This window comes from Brassica rapa, chromosome A10 (assembly GCF_000309985.2).
Source record: "Brassica rapa cultivar Chiifu-401-42 chromosome A10, CAAS_Brap_v3.01, whole genome shotgun sequence".
Taxonomy (NCBI): Eukaryota; Viridiplantae; Streptophyta; class Magnoliopsida; order Brassicales; family Brassicaceae; genus Brassica; species Brassica rapa.
The window spans coordinates 3375155-3391588 of record NC_024804.2 but is presented as its reverse complement, the minus strand read 5'-3'; the positions used below and the strand labels follow the sequence as shown (position 1 = coordinate 3391588).

General features: G+C 32.4%; 1 protein-coding gene and 2 long non-coding RNA genes across 12 annotated transcripts; 2 read left to right on the top strand and 1 right to left on the bottom strand.

Moving 5' to 3' along the window:
• Positions 1-244: 244 nt before the first annotated feature.
• Positions 245-2761, top strand: LOC103843930. Of its 10 annotated transcripts, XR_004452712.1 has the most exons (8): positions 262-644; positions 748-873; positions 1195-1222; positions 1332-1402; positions 1483-1588; positions 1785-1830; positions 2034-2377; positions 2460-2761. It is a non-coding gene; the product is annotated as an uncharacterized LOC103843930 (long non-coding RNA). The 10 variants fall into 10 exon arrangements; XR_004452711.1 differs by having other exon boundaries at positions 256-644; positions 1195-1402; XR_004452715.1 differs by lacking the exon at positions 1195-1222 and having other exon boundaries at positions 259-644; positions 1263-1402.
• Positions 2762-12877: 10116 nt separating this feature from the next.
• On the top strand, positions 12878-16076 carry LOC103843931 (probable serine/threonine-protein kinase PBL9). Its single transcript, XM_009120702.3, has 7 exons — positions 12878-13624; positions 13758-13870; positions 14234-14544; positions 14633-14768; positions 14840-14982; positions 15069-15192; positions 15428-16076. Exons 2-7 carry the CDS (start codon positions 13828-13830, stop codon positions 15895-15897), a joined length of 1227 nt encoding a protein of 408 aa, XP_009118950.2. The 5' UTR covers positions 12878-13624; positions 13758-13827; the 3' UTR covers positions 15898-16076.
• Positions 13800-14384, bottom strand: LOC117129025. Its single transcript, XR_004452578.1, has 2 exons — positions 14188-14384; positions 13800-13970 (listed from the first exon to the last, which is right to left on the bottom strand). It is a non-coding gene; the product is annotated as an uncharacterized LOC117129025 (long non-coding RNA).
• Positions 16077-16434: the final 358 nt, after the last annotated feature.

Sequence of the window (16434 nt, the reverse complement as noted above, 5' to 3'; positions counted from 1 at the left end):
ATTACAATAATATGAATTCAACTTTCAAGACTCCGATACTTTGTTTTGTAAAAAAAAAAAAATAAGTGACTAAGCTAATATATTCTTTGAAAGTGTGAGAACATTAAAAAATATGAAAAAGCATAGATTTTTGTTTTCGTGACAAAATTAAGAATTTTGTAAAAGTAAGTTTAACATATATATATATATATATATATATATATATATATATATATATATATATATATCTATACTATATTAAAAGGGTTATATGAGCATCAGAGAGGATGTCCACGTCAGCTCTAAAAATCGACCAATAGGAGCGCTGCTTTACGCCACATCACAGACGGAACTGGACTTTTATTTTTAATCCGTAAAACACATATCATGATGGGCTTTATTCGTTTGTTGTATGTTTAGGCTGTGCGTTTGTTCATGTATCAGGGCCGGAAAGATAGTGTTCACCTCTAAACCTAATTCCGCTCAAACAGAAGATCACGGGTCGTCTCTTTCTCTTGCTGCGACTGTAGACGTCTGAGCTTCCTTTCTCCATCTGAAACGGCCCGATTTGTGATTCAGTGATTAATCATATTAATTACATCACCCACTATAAGGTCTTCAATGCGTTGTTCATCTCCAAGTCGGTGTGAAATCTGTATAAATATGTGAGTATTTCTCATTTCTGACTCATTCTCTCTTCTTATCTCTTGCAACATACCGATTCGAGTTGTTATGGCTAATTTGAGAGTTTTCTTCTCCGATCCGAAGTCCGACAGGTGCTCATCCGTCGTCGAGGCTAGGCTGCTGCGGTTCTAGGAGAGGAGAGAGATGAAAAGGCCGGTGATTGATTCCCTTATGGTCGTAAAAGATGCGCTAGGGTCATTCTAAAATCTGGTAAGATTCACTGTCTTTCTTATGATTATGAGCTAGAGTAGTTTAAAAGATCGGGTATTAAGGTTCGAAATAAGTGTTTGAATGTAGAGCTCATATCTTGAGTATTGATTTGTGATCATGTGATCTCTATTCTACAGTGACCACATAAACATGATTCGTTTCTTTGTCGTACCAACTCATGTGCTTTGTTCCTTACATTGATGGGCTTAGTCATTGACTTTAATTATCTCACCTTGAATCTTTTCCTCTGCTATGCCTGATGGTTTTTTTGGGTTGTTTCACCTTGAGTCTTTTCCTCTTGCATTGATTTCCATGATGAAGAGTGGGGAGTTCTTGTCCATGACAACAAGTACGTGATGATATCTCTTTTACTGTTTATTTTTGCTCAGTCTGGGAGATGCTATTTGTGTATTATAAATGCTCTTATTTGTCAAACTGCTGGCATGAAAATTTCCAAGTTATTAAGCCTCTCTGGTGTTCTTTCCGAACTATCCTGGAAATATATTCTTTTCAAAAGACAATCATTCAGGTAATTATGACCAATGCGTTTTTTGTAACATGATCTTCTTTTGAGCCAAGTTTTAAAGTGCATTATCTTTGTTTTAAAAGGGAAATTTTCATGGAATTTGATTTCGTTCCTACATCTTCACAAAAAAAAAAGAACATCCCCTGAGTTGCAACCACTCCATTACTATCCATGATCCAAGGCTTAATGGTTTGCTTTTCTTTTTTTTTTTCCATTACAGTAATTATCTGGTTACTATACGAACTTTGTCACTACATTCTAAAAGCTTTGGTAAACAGCATAGTTTTTAAATATATATAAGTGATTATGCCTTAAGTAACTGTGCAACCTTTCTTAAGATCTTAGTGGATTGACTGTACATGTATTGCTTTTTTTGTTCGTGTAGGAAAAATAACACTCCGCCAGACTTGAAAACGGTTTCAGTCAACCAGGTTAAAGTACTTGACTGCTTGTGATAGACTTATCAAGTTAAGAATTAATCAGTTGGTACAGCCATTTGAACGTATTTAACACAAGTATTGTGTGCATGTAATCTTTGTGCAATCAATTTGCTTCGTTGGCTGTTAGTAGAACTCAGACATGCTTCACTCACAGCTACTTGGGATGTTTATTGATCAGAATTCTCTCTTTACAGGTTAAACACAGGTATAGAGTTGCACATTCCCATCTTTGGCTTCCCACATGAGAAGAAATTTGGGAACATCGTCTGGAAATCATAGAATTCTTTCTTTACCTTCACCTAAAACAAACAGAGATGATATGAGTGTTCAGAAAAATATCCAGATTAATACAGAGTTAGCCAGAAGATTATGAACGCACATGAGGCAGAAGCAGCTGCAAAACAGGCAGTTTCACAGGTAGAAGCTGCCATGACAGCGGCTGAAGAAGCTGCAAAGGAAGCAGATGCAGCAGAAGCTGCTTAAGCTTATGCCTAAGAAGCTTCAAAGACATTGAAAGGAAAAAAACATCTGCAAAGTGGTAAACACACTTTTCTTATATCACACAACACATGATAAAGAGAATACTTTACCATGGTCGTATTGAAAATTTGATTAAACAGATGGTTTGTAAGTGAGGTGACATAGAAGAAGAAGCTAAATGTGTTGCAGGTGACGAGAGAGTGATGCACAAAAGTAGTGTGTATGTGTTGATGAATTTCGACTTAGAACATTTTTTGTTGTAAAGAAGAAGCGAAATGTGTTGCAGGTGACGAGAGAGTGATGCACAAAAGTAGTGTGTATGTGTTGATGACTTTCGACTTAGAACTTTTTTTTGTTGTAAAGCAGTAATTTTAGATGCTAAAGCCATTTTATTATTGCTCACATTTACTTTACGGCCAAAATAAGTTATAAAAACTGAAAACATCGAGAAATAAGTTACTATCTACCAATTTATCATAATCTAAATTTTCTTATATGGTTGAGAGTCTTGGAGTATTGAACATGTTATTCCAAGGAGGAATATACCAGCAGATGCTATCGCACAAAGTGTCACGTGCGTTTCAGTCACAATATCATTCAAAATTGTCATTAATATATTGGAAACTAGAACTGAGCCTACCAAAATTGTCATTAATATATTGGAAACTAAAACCTACTTATTCTCACCCCCCGACAACCTCTCAGCGGCGAAAGAAAAAACCCTAAGACCAAATCCCTCTCTCCGGTCCGGCCGTTGCCGGAGCCGGAGGTCTCCTCTTTCCTTTATCCTTCTTTTCCCTTTGCTCTTTTCCTCCTTGTTCTCCGATCGGTCGACATGTTTGCAGTTCTGGGTTTGTTTGAGACTTAACGGGAGACGCGTTTGGGCTTGACGGCTCTTGGTCTCGACCTTCTCTGGAGCAGCGGTGAGATCGGTGTGGCTATGGGTGAGGAAAGAGTCGGCTTTTAGGGTTGAGGGAAGAACCAGATCTTGTTTTCCATCTTCAGATCTACGGTGACTCCCTCACGGCGATGGCGCATGGACCGGTAAGACGCCTCCTCCACATCAGTTCTCTTTACTGACGCGGCGGTGAGGAGAGAATTGACGGTGATTGAAAAGCGTTGGATGTGAGAACTCGTTGCTTTGGAGGAGTTATTTAACGGTGGTGGATTGTGGTTTGTCTCCTCCAGTTATCGAAGACAACACGACACAAAGACTCACGTTGATGGAGTGAGCTTTGTTGGTGGTCGTGTTGAAGCTCATCATACCATCACCGTCGACAATAACGTAAGTAGAGCTTCACCGCTGGAAACTTGGGTTAGTGGTATCATCTGGTTGTCATCGCTAAGGCTCGCTCTTTTTAGTCGATTGTGTATGGTCAGTGTTGTGGCTAAGGTTTGTGATTATGTTGGCTGATGCCTTGTCCTCAGTTCTAAATGGGTTTTGCGTGAAGTCTGTTGATACATGGCACTGCATCAGTATTGCCTGACCAATGGGTTGGCTAGGATTGGAAACCTTATCTAGCGAGTGTTGTTGTTGGTTCTCTTTTGATTAGAGTTGTGGGGTCTGGCAGCCGTTGTGACAATTTCAGTTGCAGAAATCTCTTTTAGTTGGTGGTACAGTGATTTCTCGTTGATGTGATCTGTTTTAGAATGCATTTGTTGTGGAAATCAATCAACGAGGCTTGTTTGTGTGGAGGTGTTTGGGAGGCTTCTTTCTAGGTGTAAAGTGGACGTCAAAGAGTGCGTTCAAACCGTATCCGAAAGTTGATTGGATCCTGAAGTGGTCTTACTTGTCGGGTTGTGAAGTTTTGGTTCCTAGTTACTAGTGGGGATGGTATCGTTTGGCAGGCTATAGGCGGCAGCGATAGATCCGATTTGAGAAGACTAAGGGTCTTCAGGGTTTGAAGCGGATGGAATCGTTGGTTGGCCGAGGGCAGCTTCGATTTATCCAGATCACTGTGGTTCCTAAATTGGGAGATTATGTGCATTGAATTGTTATAGGTTTGTCTGTAGATGTTTTCGTTGTGGTGTTCTAGTTTCCGTAAGCTGCCCTGGTGTGGGCTTGATAGGTTCTTTCTTAACCGTTGTTGTTTTGTTGTCCGTAAGCTGCTCCGTTGTGGGCTCAAGCTGCTCCGTCGTGGGCTCAAGTTGCCTTTCCTTTGGGTTTTTGTAACAAACTCTTGAATGAATATTTTCAGATGGAAAAAAAAAAAAAACTGAGCCTACCATTTTTATTGTTTACTAGATTGTCCAGTTCAAAATTTGAAAACTATATTAATAAATTAGGAGAAAAGCATTTTACATTAAATAGGATAAGAATATTAGGCCGTAAGAATATATGTATTTGTTAGATTGTAGAATATTCTTAATGGAAATAAAAATATGAAAATAATGTTTTTGGATCATAATGTTGGACTGAATATATTCAAAATAACTTAACAGATGCATTAATACTTAATACTGTAATCAAAAAATAAAAATTCGAAGTTTAAGTTAGAAAGTATATAAAATGGTATATTTAATAAAAATGTACTACCATGATTGGTACTTAGAAAAGGTAGCAATTGCAAAACAAAATAATATTTTTCTTTTTCTGCACAAAATAATATTTAATAATAAAAATTAATTAAATTGTGCATATATATTAAGAATATTTTGATTCTCTTTTTACACTTAGCTTTAATCTTTTTTTTTTTGAAACCAAACTTAGCTTTAATCAAGAATTATATTTAACTATAATTAGATTTTAATATATTGTTTTATGTTTATAGTTTAACATATAATATGGTTATAAACTTACACAGACAAGTAAACTAATATATTAATTTCAAATATTTAGTTTTATTATCTATTAAATCGCTCTTTTCAATTCACAAAAAAAATAGTGACAGACAAGTAAATATACAATCTATATATTTACATCATATTTCATTTGGGTGAGAGGTATGTATTCCTATAGAAGGATACCGCTAAAAAAAATTGAAACATGTTAAAATATTTAATTTTGTTGAAACAAGTAATTCTAAACAATAAAAAATATTGCAATAAAATAATAATATAGATTGAAAAATATATCTAAAGCATTAATAAAATTTATAAGAACAATAATTCAGTGTTAATATCAATCAATAACATATAGTTTTTAAGTCATATAATATCTTTTTCAATATTATTAGCATTTTCACTCTAATAATTTAAAATTCATTTTCTAATTTATATTTTGTAAAAGTCAATAAAGATAAATTGTATATATTCAAATAGTATTATGACATATTAATAAAAACAAGAAAAACAAGAACATCAAAATCATTTGGTACAACAAATTTAACAATACAAACTTACTTTCCAATATATTTAACATATTATACAATACATGAAAACAAAGTATTAAAATTATTTATACGTTTATAGTTAATATGATTCTATATGGATTAAAACTATTATATATACATTTTTACGTTTAGTGGTTGAAGAAGTGTTTATAATGCTTATGTTTTAGATATATAATCTAATTTTCAAACATAGAGAGCATAGCCAATTATGTTCTTGAAAAACATCGTCAATCTCATGTTCTTGAATAAAGAATTCAATCAAAGAGAACATAGCCAATCTTCACCTACTTCTTGAATTATGTGAAAGTTTTAGATCAGTAACCAAACTTAATTGTTCGAACCTGTCACTTCCGTAAAACAAAACATATTATTTTTCAAATAAAAACATTTTATTTTTTTGTTCTATAACCTCTGATAGCTTCCATCAAGATTATTTGAGTATTTCAAATAGGAAAAAGACTGCATGAAGTTTTTAGCAAATGGAGCTGGTGTATATATCAATTGTAATAAACATCATCGTATACAAATGGTGATGGGGTAGAACGATGGTGAGAACTTACCGTAAGATAATATAAGCAAAAATATATTTTTTACATTTATACATTATAAAAAATTATATGATCATATAAGTTTAGTTAAAATATATGAAAAAATCCGGGCGTAGCCCGGAAAAAATCTCTAGTTATACTAAAAGGCAAATATAAGCCATGGAGAGGGTGTCCACGTAGGATAGAAAAATCAACCAATCAGAGAGCCCGAAATTGCCACGTCATCTCATTTATTTTTTCGTAAAAAAAGAAAAACAATGCGAAGGAAAGGATTGAACCCGGGTTATTATGACATTAATATAGGACAGTTACCACTAAGCCACTGAAACTTTCTTGAACACATATACAAGAATCACTAATAAGTATGTAATCACAAACTCTTATGTACAATTACAATAATATGAATTCAACTTTCAAGACTCCGATACTTTGTTTTGTAAAAAAAAAAAAATAAGTGACTAAGCTAATATATTCTTTGAAAGTGTGAGAATATTGAAAAATATGAAAAAGCATAGATTTTTGTTTTTGTGACAAAGTTAAGAATTTTGTAAAAGTAAGTTTAACATATAAATTTTCGTGACAAATATGAAAAAGCATAGATTTTTGTACAATTTTGACAAAACAACTCAAAACATAGTTCTCTAATGTCTTAATAAAATATTATTTAAGGGTGCAATAATTAAATATATCAATTCAATAAATTTTATAATTTATAGACAAAACAATAACACAACAAATTTTGAAACGTTTGTTTAACCTATAGATTTCTTTTCATGAGAATCCAACTGAACAAGATAAAAAAACAATTAGATTTACAAATATTTAATTACCATTTTATTCAATTTTGATTAATTTCAAATTGTAATAATGTATTTTTTTGAAGTTACAAAAAATAATGTTTTTTCTTTATTACACTAGCATTATATATAGATTCTATATACACAAATAAATATAATATAACAACATAAGATTGCTTTCCCCGATTCAAATTAAAACTTTTTAAGTTATCCACCAACGCAAATTAATTAAATCAATCAAATTGTTAGAATACAACAAATTAATATATAATTTTATTTTAAATTAAATTATTTAAAGGTGTATTTTCATTAAAAACAATATATATATATATATCAATTCAGTGAAATAAATAGAAGCTTAATATGGAAAAAATCTTAAATACAAAAAACTCTAAAAATTAACAAAAAAACTAACACAAATTAAACTATGATATCACTTGAAAGCTTCTTAGACAATATTAATAAAATATTTTAGCGATAATTAGACAAATTTTATTATTAATTAGCATCAATTATTTCAAGATGTTTAAAAAAGGATGGACAAAAAAAATAGGATGGACATAAATGATATATGAACTATGAATAGTACTTTGTAAAACTGACTTAGATAACACATCTGCACATCCATTTCCACTTCTTTTTGATGCCTAAATTCAATTACTTTAGAGTAGTTATTCCACAAAGAGATCGTATGAGATATTGTTTTGATATTCAGATTTGTTTCTTAACTTTTAAGAAGATTAATAACTGTAAAATGTCTTCTTCGAATATGATATGTCTATAACCGAGTCCCCAACATGAGACAATGTTGTTTAAAAATATGAAAAATAATAGATTTTTGTTTTCGTGACAAAGTTAAGAATTTTGTAAAAGTAAGTTTAACATATATATACTATACTAAAAGGGAAATATAAGCCATGGAGAAGGTGTCCACGTAGGATAGAAAAATCAACCAATCAGAGAGCCCGAAATTGCCACGTCATATCATTTATTTTTTCGTAAAAAAAAAAAACAATGCGAAGAAAAGGATCGAACCCGGGTTATTATGACATTAATATAGGACAGTTACCACTAAGCCACTGAAACTTTCTTGAACACATATACAAGAATCACTAAGTATGTAATCACAAACTCTTATGTACAATTACAATAATATGAATTCAACTTTCAAGACTCCGATACTTTGTTTTGTAAAAAAAAAAAAATAAGTGACTAAGTTAATATATTCTTTGAAAGTGTGAGAATATTGAAAAATATGAAAAAGCATAGATTTTTGTTTTTGTGACAAAGTTAAGAATTTCGTAAAAGTAAGTTTAACATATAAATTTTCATGACAAATATGAAAAAGCATAGATTTTTGTACAATTTTGACAAAACAACTCAAAACATAGTTCTCTAATGTCTTAATAAAATATTATTTAAGGGTGCAATAATTAAATATATCAATTCAATAAATTTTATAATTTATAGACAAAACAATAACACAACAAATTTTGAAACGTTTGTTTAACCTATCGATTTCTTTTCATGAGAATCCAACTGAACAAGATAAAAAAACAATTAGATTTACAAATATTTAATTACCATTTTATTCAATTTTGATTAATTTCAAATTGTAATAATGTATTTTTTTTGAAGTTACAAAAAATAATGTTTTTTCTTTATTACACTAGCATTATATATAGATTCTATATACACAAATAAATATTATATAACAACATAAGATTGATTTCTCCGATTCAAATTAAAACTTTTTAAGTTATCCACCAACGCAAATTAATTAAATCAATCAAATTGTTAGAATACAACAAATTAATATATAATTTTATTTTAAATTAAATTATTTAAAGGTGTATTTTCATTAAAAACAAAATATATATATATATATATATATATATATATCAATTCAGTGAAATAAATAGAAGTTTAATATGGAAAAAATCTTAAATACAAAAAACTCTAAAAATTAACAAAAAACCTAACACAAATTAAACTATGATATCACTTGAAAGCTTCTTAGACAATATTAATAAAATATTTTAGCGATAATTAGACAAATTTGATTTTTTTTTGCCAGCCAAAATTTTATTATTAATTAGCATCAATTATTTCAAGATGTTTAAGAAAGGATGGACAAAAAAAATAGGATGGACATAAATGATATATGAACTATGAATAGTACTTTGTAAAACTTACTTAGATAACACATCTGCACATCCATTTCCACTCCTTTTTTATGCCTAAATTCAATTACTTTAGAGTAGTTATTCCACAAAGAGATCGTATGAGATATTGTTTTGATATTCAGATTTGTTTCTTAACTTTTAAGAAGATTGATAACTGTAAAATGTCTTCTTCGAATATGATATGTCTATAACCGAGTCCCCAACATGAGACAATGTTGTTTAAAAATATGAAAAAGCATAGATTTTTGTTTTCGTGACAAAGTTAAGAATTTTGTAAAAGTAAGTTTAACATATATATACTATACTAAAAGGCAAATATAAGCCATGGAGAGGGTGTCCACGTAGGATAGAAAAATCAACCAATCAGAGAGCCCGAAATTGCCACGTCATCTCATTTATTTTTTCGTAAAAAAAAAAAAACAATGCGAAGAAAAGGATCGAACCCGGGTTATTATGACATTAATATAGGACAGTTACCACTAAGCCACTGAAACTTTCTTGAACACATATACAAGAATCACTAAGTATGTAATCACAAACTCTTATGTACAATTACAATAATATGAATTCAACTTTCAATACTCCGATACTTTGTTTTGTAAAAAAAAAAAAATAAGTGACTACGCTAATATATTCTTTGAAAGTGTGAGAACATTAAAAAATATGAAAAAGCATAGATTTTTGTTTTCGTGACAAAGTTAAGAATTTTGTAAAAGTAAGTTTAACATATAAATTTTCGTGACAAATATGAAAAAGCATAGATTTTTGTACAATTTTGACAAAACAACTCAAAACATAGTTCTCTAATGTCTTAATAAAATATTATTTAAGGGTGCAATAATTAAATATATCAATTCAATAAATTTTATAATTTATAGACAAAACAATAACACAACAAATTTTGAAACATTTGTTTAACCTATCGATTTCTTTTCATGAGAATCCAACTGAACAAGATAAAAAAACAATTAGATTTACAAATATTTAATTACCATTTTATTCAATTTTGATTAATTTCAAATTGTAATAATGTATTTTTTTGAAGTTACAAAAAATAATGTTTTTTCTTTATTACACTAGCATTATATATAGATTCTATATACACAAATAAATATAATATAACAACATAAGATTGCTTTCCCCGATTTATATGAAAACTTTTTAAGTTATCCACCAAAGAAAATTAATTAAATCAATCAAATTGTTAGAATACAACAAATTAATATATAATTTTATTTTAAATTAAATTATTTAAAGGTGTATTTTCATTAAAAACAAAATAAATATATATATATATATATATATATATATATATATATCAATTCAGTGAAATAAATAGAAGCTTAATATGGAAAAAATCTTAAATACAAAAAACTCTAAAAATTAACAAAAAAACTAACAAAAATTAAACTATGATATCACTTGAAAGCTTCTAAGACAATATTAATAAAATATTTTAGCGATAATTAGACAAATTTGATTTTTTTTTGCCAGCCAAAATTTTATTATTAATTAGCATCAATTATTTCAAGATGTTTAAGAAAGGATGGACAAAAAAAATAGGATGGACATAAATGATATATGAACTATGAATAGTACTTTGTAAAACTGACTTAGATAACACATCTGCACATCCATTCCACTCCTTTTTGATGCCTAAATTCAATTACTTTAGAGTAGTTATTCCACAAAGAGATCGTATGAGATATTGTTTTGATATTCAGATTTGTTTCTTAACTTTTAAGAAGATTGATAACTGTAAAATGTCTTCTTCGAATATGATATGTCTATAACCGAATCCCCAACATGAGACAATGTTGTTTAAAAAGTAAATAATTTTATTTTTCTTATATTATATAATAAATATATATTATTTACTGATAATAAAAATATAGTTATTCATCTATCACATATATCTATGCAAATATGCGAATCAAGTACAACAATCAAACAACATAATGATTTTCACAAAGAAAATTAAAAAAATATATTTATGTTATGTAGTCTTATTTTATATTCTTTAAATAATGTAATACAATATTATACATTATTTTTTTAGAATTAAGAAATACATATAATATCTTATCCGCGCGTAGCGCGGTTAAAAACTCTAGTTAGTTTTAACAATGTAAAATGAATTTACCAGTTTAACTGAAGATCGTACAACTCTTTCACGCCATAAACTATGGTAAACAAAGTAGTCCCAGCATATTCAAAACTTTCTCACACTATAATCTACTTCGGTTGAGAATACTACAGCTTCGGATACCACCCGCGCTTGTGCGGGGCCCGCTCCCTAGTAAAGGTAATAAACTAGTTCAATTTAAAAACACCAAATTAAAACAACACAATGGATTTGAAAACCGAACCAAATACAAGTAAACCAATTCGAAAGCTTAACCAAATATTAGCAAGATAATCAATGAGTAAGCTGGTTTTATGGGCTAAAAAATTGATCTATACTTTAAGATCTTAAGATTAGAAGATGGGCTTTATATTTTGAAAAGTTTTTGAAAATTAGCCACACGCTTTGATGTTTAAGGTCCAAAAAGGAAGCAATGAGATTTATTGTCGCGGTGATGAAACAACTAGAATATTTAGTTCATGCAATACGTTGAACAACTTGCGTCGCATCTACCCCTGCGTTGGATCAAACTAATTTCAAAGGCCCTAAACTTTGTTTAAGATTATAGGATAGACATAACAGCTTTTGTAACTACTAACTACTTCGTCACGGGCTCAAGCCGCGTAAGTTGGATGGAGCCGTGGAAAGAAACAGTGAATCTGCGCGGCAACCACGTGGCAGACATGCTATCAAGTGGGCATTGGATCTTTGTCTGTCTGGGTCCACCATCCAAGGATCGTCAAAGATGTAAAAGTCAAACTGGCTAACTATTCGGTTCACACGGTCACATCCAACGAGACAAAAGGGTTAATTGCTAAACAATCATATTAGGACACACCACACCAAGGCACTTTCCTTCTGCCTTTAGTTTCGCTTTTGTCCTGGATTACCAAACTATCATCAACTCGTTCTAGAAAACAATAGGCTTGTTCTTTTCACGGCCGCAGACGCTGCGTCAGCGTCTCAAAATTAACACATCAAAATCACGAAAATATATGGTGGAGAACAAATGAGTTGCCGCTGCGATTACTTTTTGCAAGTGCCGCCGGTGTTTTCCGTGACGCTGGGTGAAACAGCGACAGCTAAACGAGAGCTGCGTCTGATTTTAATGGTGGAAAGTACGGCTGCCTGCGGTGTTCTCCGCATATTTGGGCAAAAGTCAGTTATAATTTTGGTCATTCTGCGCTGCGTCTGCGGCGGTGAAAAGAACAAGCCTAATATCTTTTACTGTCGATTATATTTTTAACTTTTTTTTAAAGGACTCAGTATGACAGAATGCCATGTTCTATGTCCATTTAAGTAGAATTGTTAACTTTGTTCGTTTGCACAAATATCATTGAGATGAGAGTCTGTATTTTGCAAACTATTTCAAATAACAAAACGTTGATATATTCTCTCAGCATGTTTAGAAATATTATTTGGAATAACAGACAAATATTTTCTTAAATAGCTTTTACGAATGCAAAACTTTTTTTCTTCTTCTAATTTCTTAAATATATATAAGGTTTTGGCTTCATAATTCCAGTCATATCGTAGAAGAACTGGAGTAATGTAGATAATACGATTCTATAATGAGCCCAGGAACAAGATCCTTCATGGATTTTTTTTTTTTTTTTTTGGGCAAAGGATCCTTCATGGATTTAGTTTGTATTTTTATTCAAAATTTAAGAGACCATCATCACACATTCACACCACACACTGCTTGCACGAGTAATCAGTAGTAACAAGCAGAGGGTAACACAGCAGTGTGCAAGAGTAATTGTTAACGAGGAAAATCTGTGTGTGTTTTTTAATTTCTTTCTAGATAGTACTGTTTGTCTGAAAATCTTTAGAACCAGTGCGATTAGTCACATACTTAAAAGTATTGTTTAATCTAAATGACAGTTATTGCTTGTAAATCTAAAATACGATTGGTAATTCAAAAAAATCATACTACCATGGTTAACCGACCAGAGTCTATGCTTGACTTCCAAGTCACATGATCAATTTAGTGAGCCGAGCCTAGCTCTCACACCAGCTGGAGTTTTACATCGAGAACAACAATGTTGACGTCAGATCCAACGGCTGAGAGCGACCGAACACCCTATCTTTTCTTACTTCATCATATCTGTCTTCGTAGTACCAAAAAGAAACAATATAGAAATAACAAATAAAACGTAACGATAAAGAGAGAAAGAGAAGCTCGAAAACTGATAAAAAAGAAGAAGAAGGAGAAAGGCAGGGCTGATCCACCATTAATGCCACCACTACCATCCAACGGCAACGCTTTTTCTCACACTCTCTCATGTTGAGACTTGAGAACCAATAGAATAAAAAGGTGAGTATGAAGAACATGCTTGGTCAAAACACTTTTGTGTGGATAAAAATTGTGCAAAATCTTTTCTTTTCACATTATGATATCTTTCCAGCTCCTACTTGATTAAAAGTTCGTACCTTTTTATTGTCTCAAGTGTGATATATAGCTGGAGATTGCTTAAAGGTTCCCATTTTTGGTTCTCTCTACAAAATCACAACTCAATCATGGGGGCTTGCTTGAGTGCTCAGGTCAAAGCTGAGAGCCCAGGTAAAACACATTTACTTGCCTTTGTCTCATCTTAAACTACGGGGACTTGCTTACATTCCCTCTGTGGATGCAAAAGTTCTCAGATTTGCTCTGTTTTCACCTGAAAGTGTTAGACTTTGCTCTGTTTTTACCTGAAAGTGTTACTCTTTGCTCTGTTTTCACCTGAAAGTGTTAGACTTTGCTCTGTTTTCACCTGAAAGTGTTAGACTTTGCTCTGTTTTTACCTGAAAGTGTTACTCTTTGCTCTGTTTTCACCTGAAAGTGTTAGACTTTGCTCTGTTTTCACCTGAAAGTGTTAGACTTTGCTCTGTTTTTACCTGAAAGTGTTAGACTTTGCTCTGTTTTTTTTGGTGGGTTTTTTAGGAGCGAGTCCGAAGTTCAAAGATACTGGTAGTCTTGGGAGTAAGGGTTCATCTGTGTCTGTAAGACCAACCCCTAGAAGTGAGGGTGAGATCTTACAGTCACCAAACCTCAAGAGTTTCAGCTTTGCTGAGCTCAAATCCGCAACTAGGAACTTCAGACCAGACAGTGTGCTTGGTGAAGGTGGATTCGGTTGTGTCTTTAAAGGATGGATTGATGAGAAGTCTCTCACGGCTACAAAACCAGGCACCGGTTTGGTTATTGCTGTTAAAAAGCTTAACCAAGATGGTTGGCAAGGTCACCAGGAGTGGCTGGTAATATAAAAATCCTAAACAATAAATAATAAAGAAACTAACTTCTTGGTTTATTGTTATTCTTGATGATGGTTACATGATTTTGCAGGCTGAAGTGAATTACCTAGGTCAGTTTTCTCATGGACACCTCGTGAAGCTGATAGGTTATTGCCTAGAGGATGAGCACCGTCTTCTTGTTTACGAGTTCATGCCACGTGGTAGCCTAGAGAATCATCTTTTCAGGAGTATGTCTTCCTTATTCTTAATGACTCTTATGGCTTTGTTTGTGACGTTTATGGATATATTTGGGTTGCAGGGGGTTTGTATTTCCAACCGTTATCTTGGAAACTCCGTTTAAAAGTTGCTCTTGGTGCTGCAAAGGGACTTGCTTTTCTTCACAGCTCCGAGACAAGAGTGATATACAGAGACTTCAAGACTTCTAACATCCTTCTTGATTCGGTATTTTAAGTTTTTTTTTCACTCATTTTTTTTATTGTGAAAATTTCAAGCTTTATGATAAAAGACTGTATATTGGATGTTTGCAGGAGTATAACGCAAAGCTTTCTGATTTTGGGTTGGCCAAGGATGGTCCAATAGGAGATGAAAGTCATGTCTCTACACGTGTCATGGGTACACATGGATATGCAGCTCCTGAGTACCTCGCAACCGGTAAGTCTCATGTTCTTTCTTTTCTGGTCAAATCTTTTTTTCTCTGGTTGGCTTTGTCTTGTGAGTGTTTAAAAAATTGGATCTAAATAAATTTTTCTAGACAATTTATTTTGAAAAATCGGTCTAGACTTAAAAAAAATCGATTTAGACGCCCGTCTAAATAATAAATTTCATTGCTCTATAAAGCATCTAACCACTGTCTAGCTAATTAACCACTTTTGCACTTTTTTCTTAGGTCATCTAACAACAAAGAGTGATGTCTATAGCTTCGGGGTTGTACTTCTGGAGCTGTTGTCTGGTCGTCGAGCCATGGACAGAAACAGACCGTCTGGAGAGAGGAACCTTGTGGAGTGGGCTAAACCATACCTTGCCAACAAAAGAAAGATATTCAGAGTAGTTGATAATCGTCTTCAGGACCAGTTCTCTATGGAAGAAGCATGTAAAGTGGCTACTCTGTCTCTGAGGTGTCTTACTACAGAGATTAAGCTTAGACCAGATATGAAAGAAGTGGTTTCTCAACTTGAGCATATTCAGTCTCTAAATGCTTCTAGAGGAGGAAACGTGGATAGGACAGAGAGAAGAGTGCGTAGGAGAAGTGACAGTGTTGTTACCAAAAACCTTGATGCAGGTTTTGTTAGGCAGACCGCTGTGGGCTGTACAGTTGTCGCTTATCCTCGCCCATCTGCTTCGCCGCTGTATGTCTGAAGAGTAATAACACGTCTGTGTTCTTGATTAAGCTTTTGCAGAACATGTAAGTTCCTAATATTATGTCATGTCTTGGATTTGGTTGTACACTTGTCTGTTAGTGCAAGAATTCAGTTCATACAGTCCATCTCTGCTTACAGGACAACAAACAATTAATTTTGATCTTTGTAACATGACTACATGAGGTTACATTGACACATGGATAAGTTAGCTTCCATACAGAGCCGGCCCTTGGGCTTGGCCAAGGAAGCCACTGCTTCCGGCCATTTTATTACAAAGATAATTTCGGTCGCATTTTTCAAAATTCTCCTTTATTCTAATGGCAAAATCTGAATGCATTGAAGGTTAACAGAGTAAAACAGAGCAAAGGGTTTATCTCAAGCTTATAACTTTATTGCTTAACGTTCTCTTGTTACAATGTTTGATATTTATATAAAGAGAAGAAGAAGGATCTGGATCCTCTACAGCTGTGACCTAATCACGTGGCGACAGATAGTAGCGAGTATCGATTCCCCAGCTGTAGAGTATGCTTTTCCG

Excerpts from the sequence above, each read along its gene's own strand:
- LOC103843931 (XM_009120702.3), top strand. The coding sequence starts at position 13,828 with ATGGGGGCTTGCTTGAGTGCTCAGGTCAAAGCTGAGAGCCCAG. Across the intron at positions 14,769-14,839 it reads AGAGAATCATCTTTTCAGGA|GGGGTTTGTATTTCCAACCG; the intron begins GTATGTCTTCCT and ends TTTGGGTTGCAG. Across the intron at positions 14,983-15,068 it reads CTAACATCCTTCTTGATTCG|GAGTATAACGCAAAGCTTTC; the intron begins GTATTTTAAGTT and ends GGATGTTTGCAG.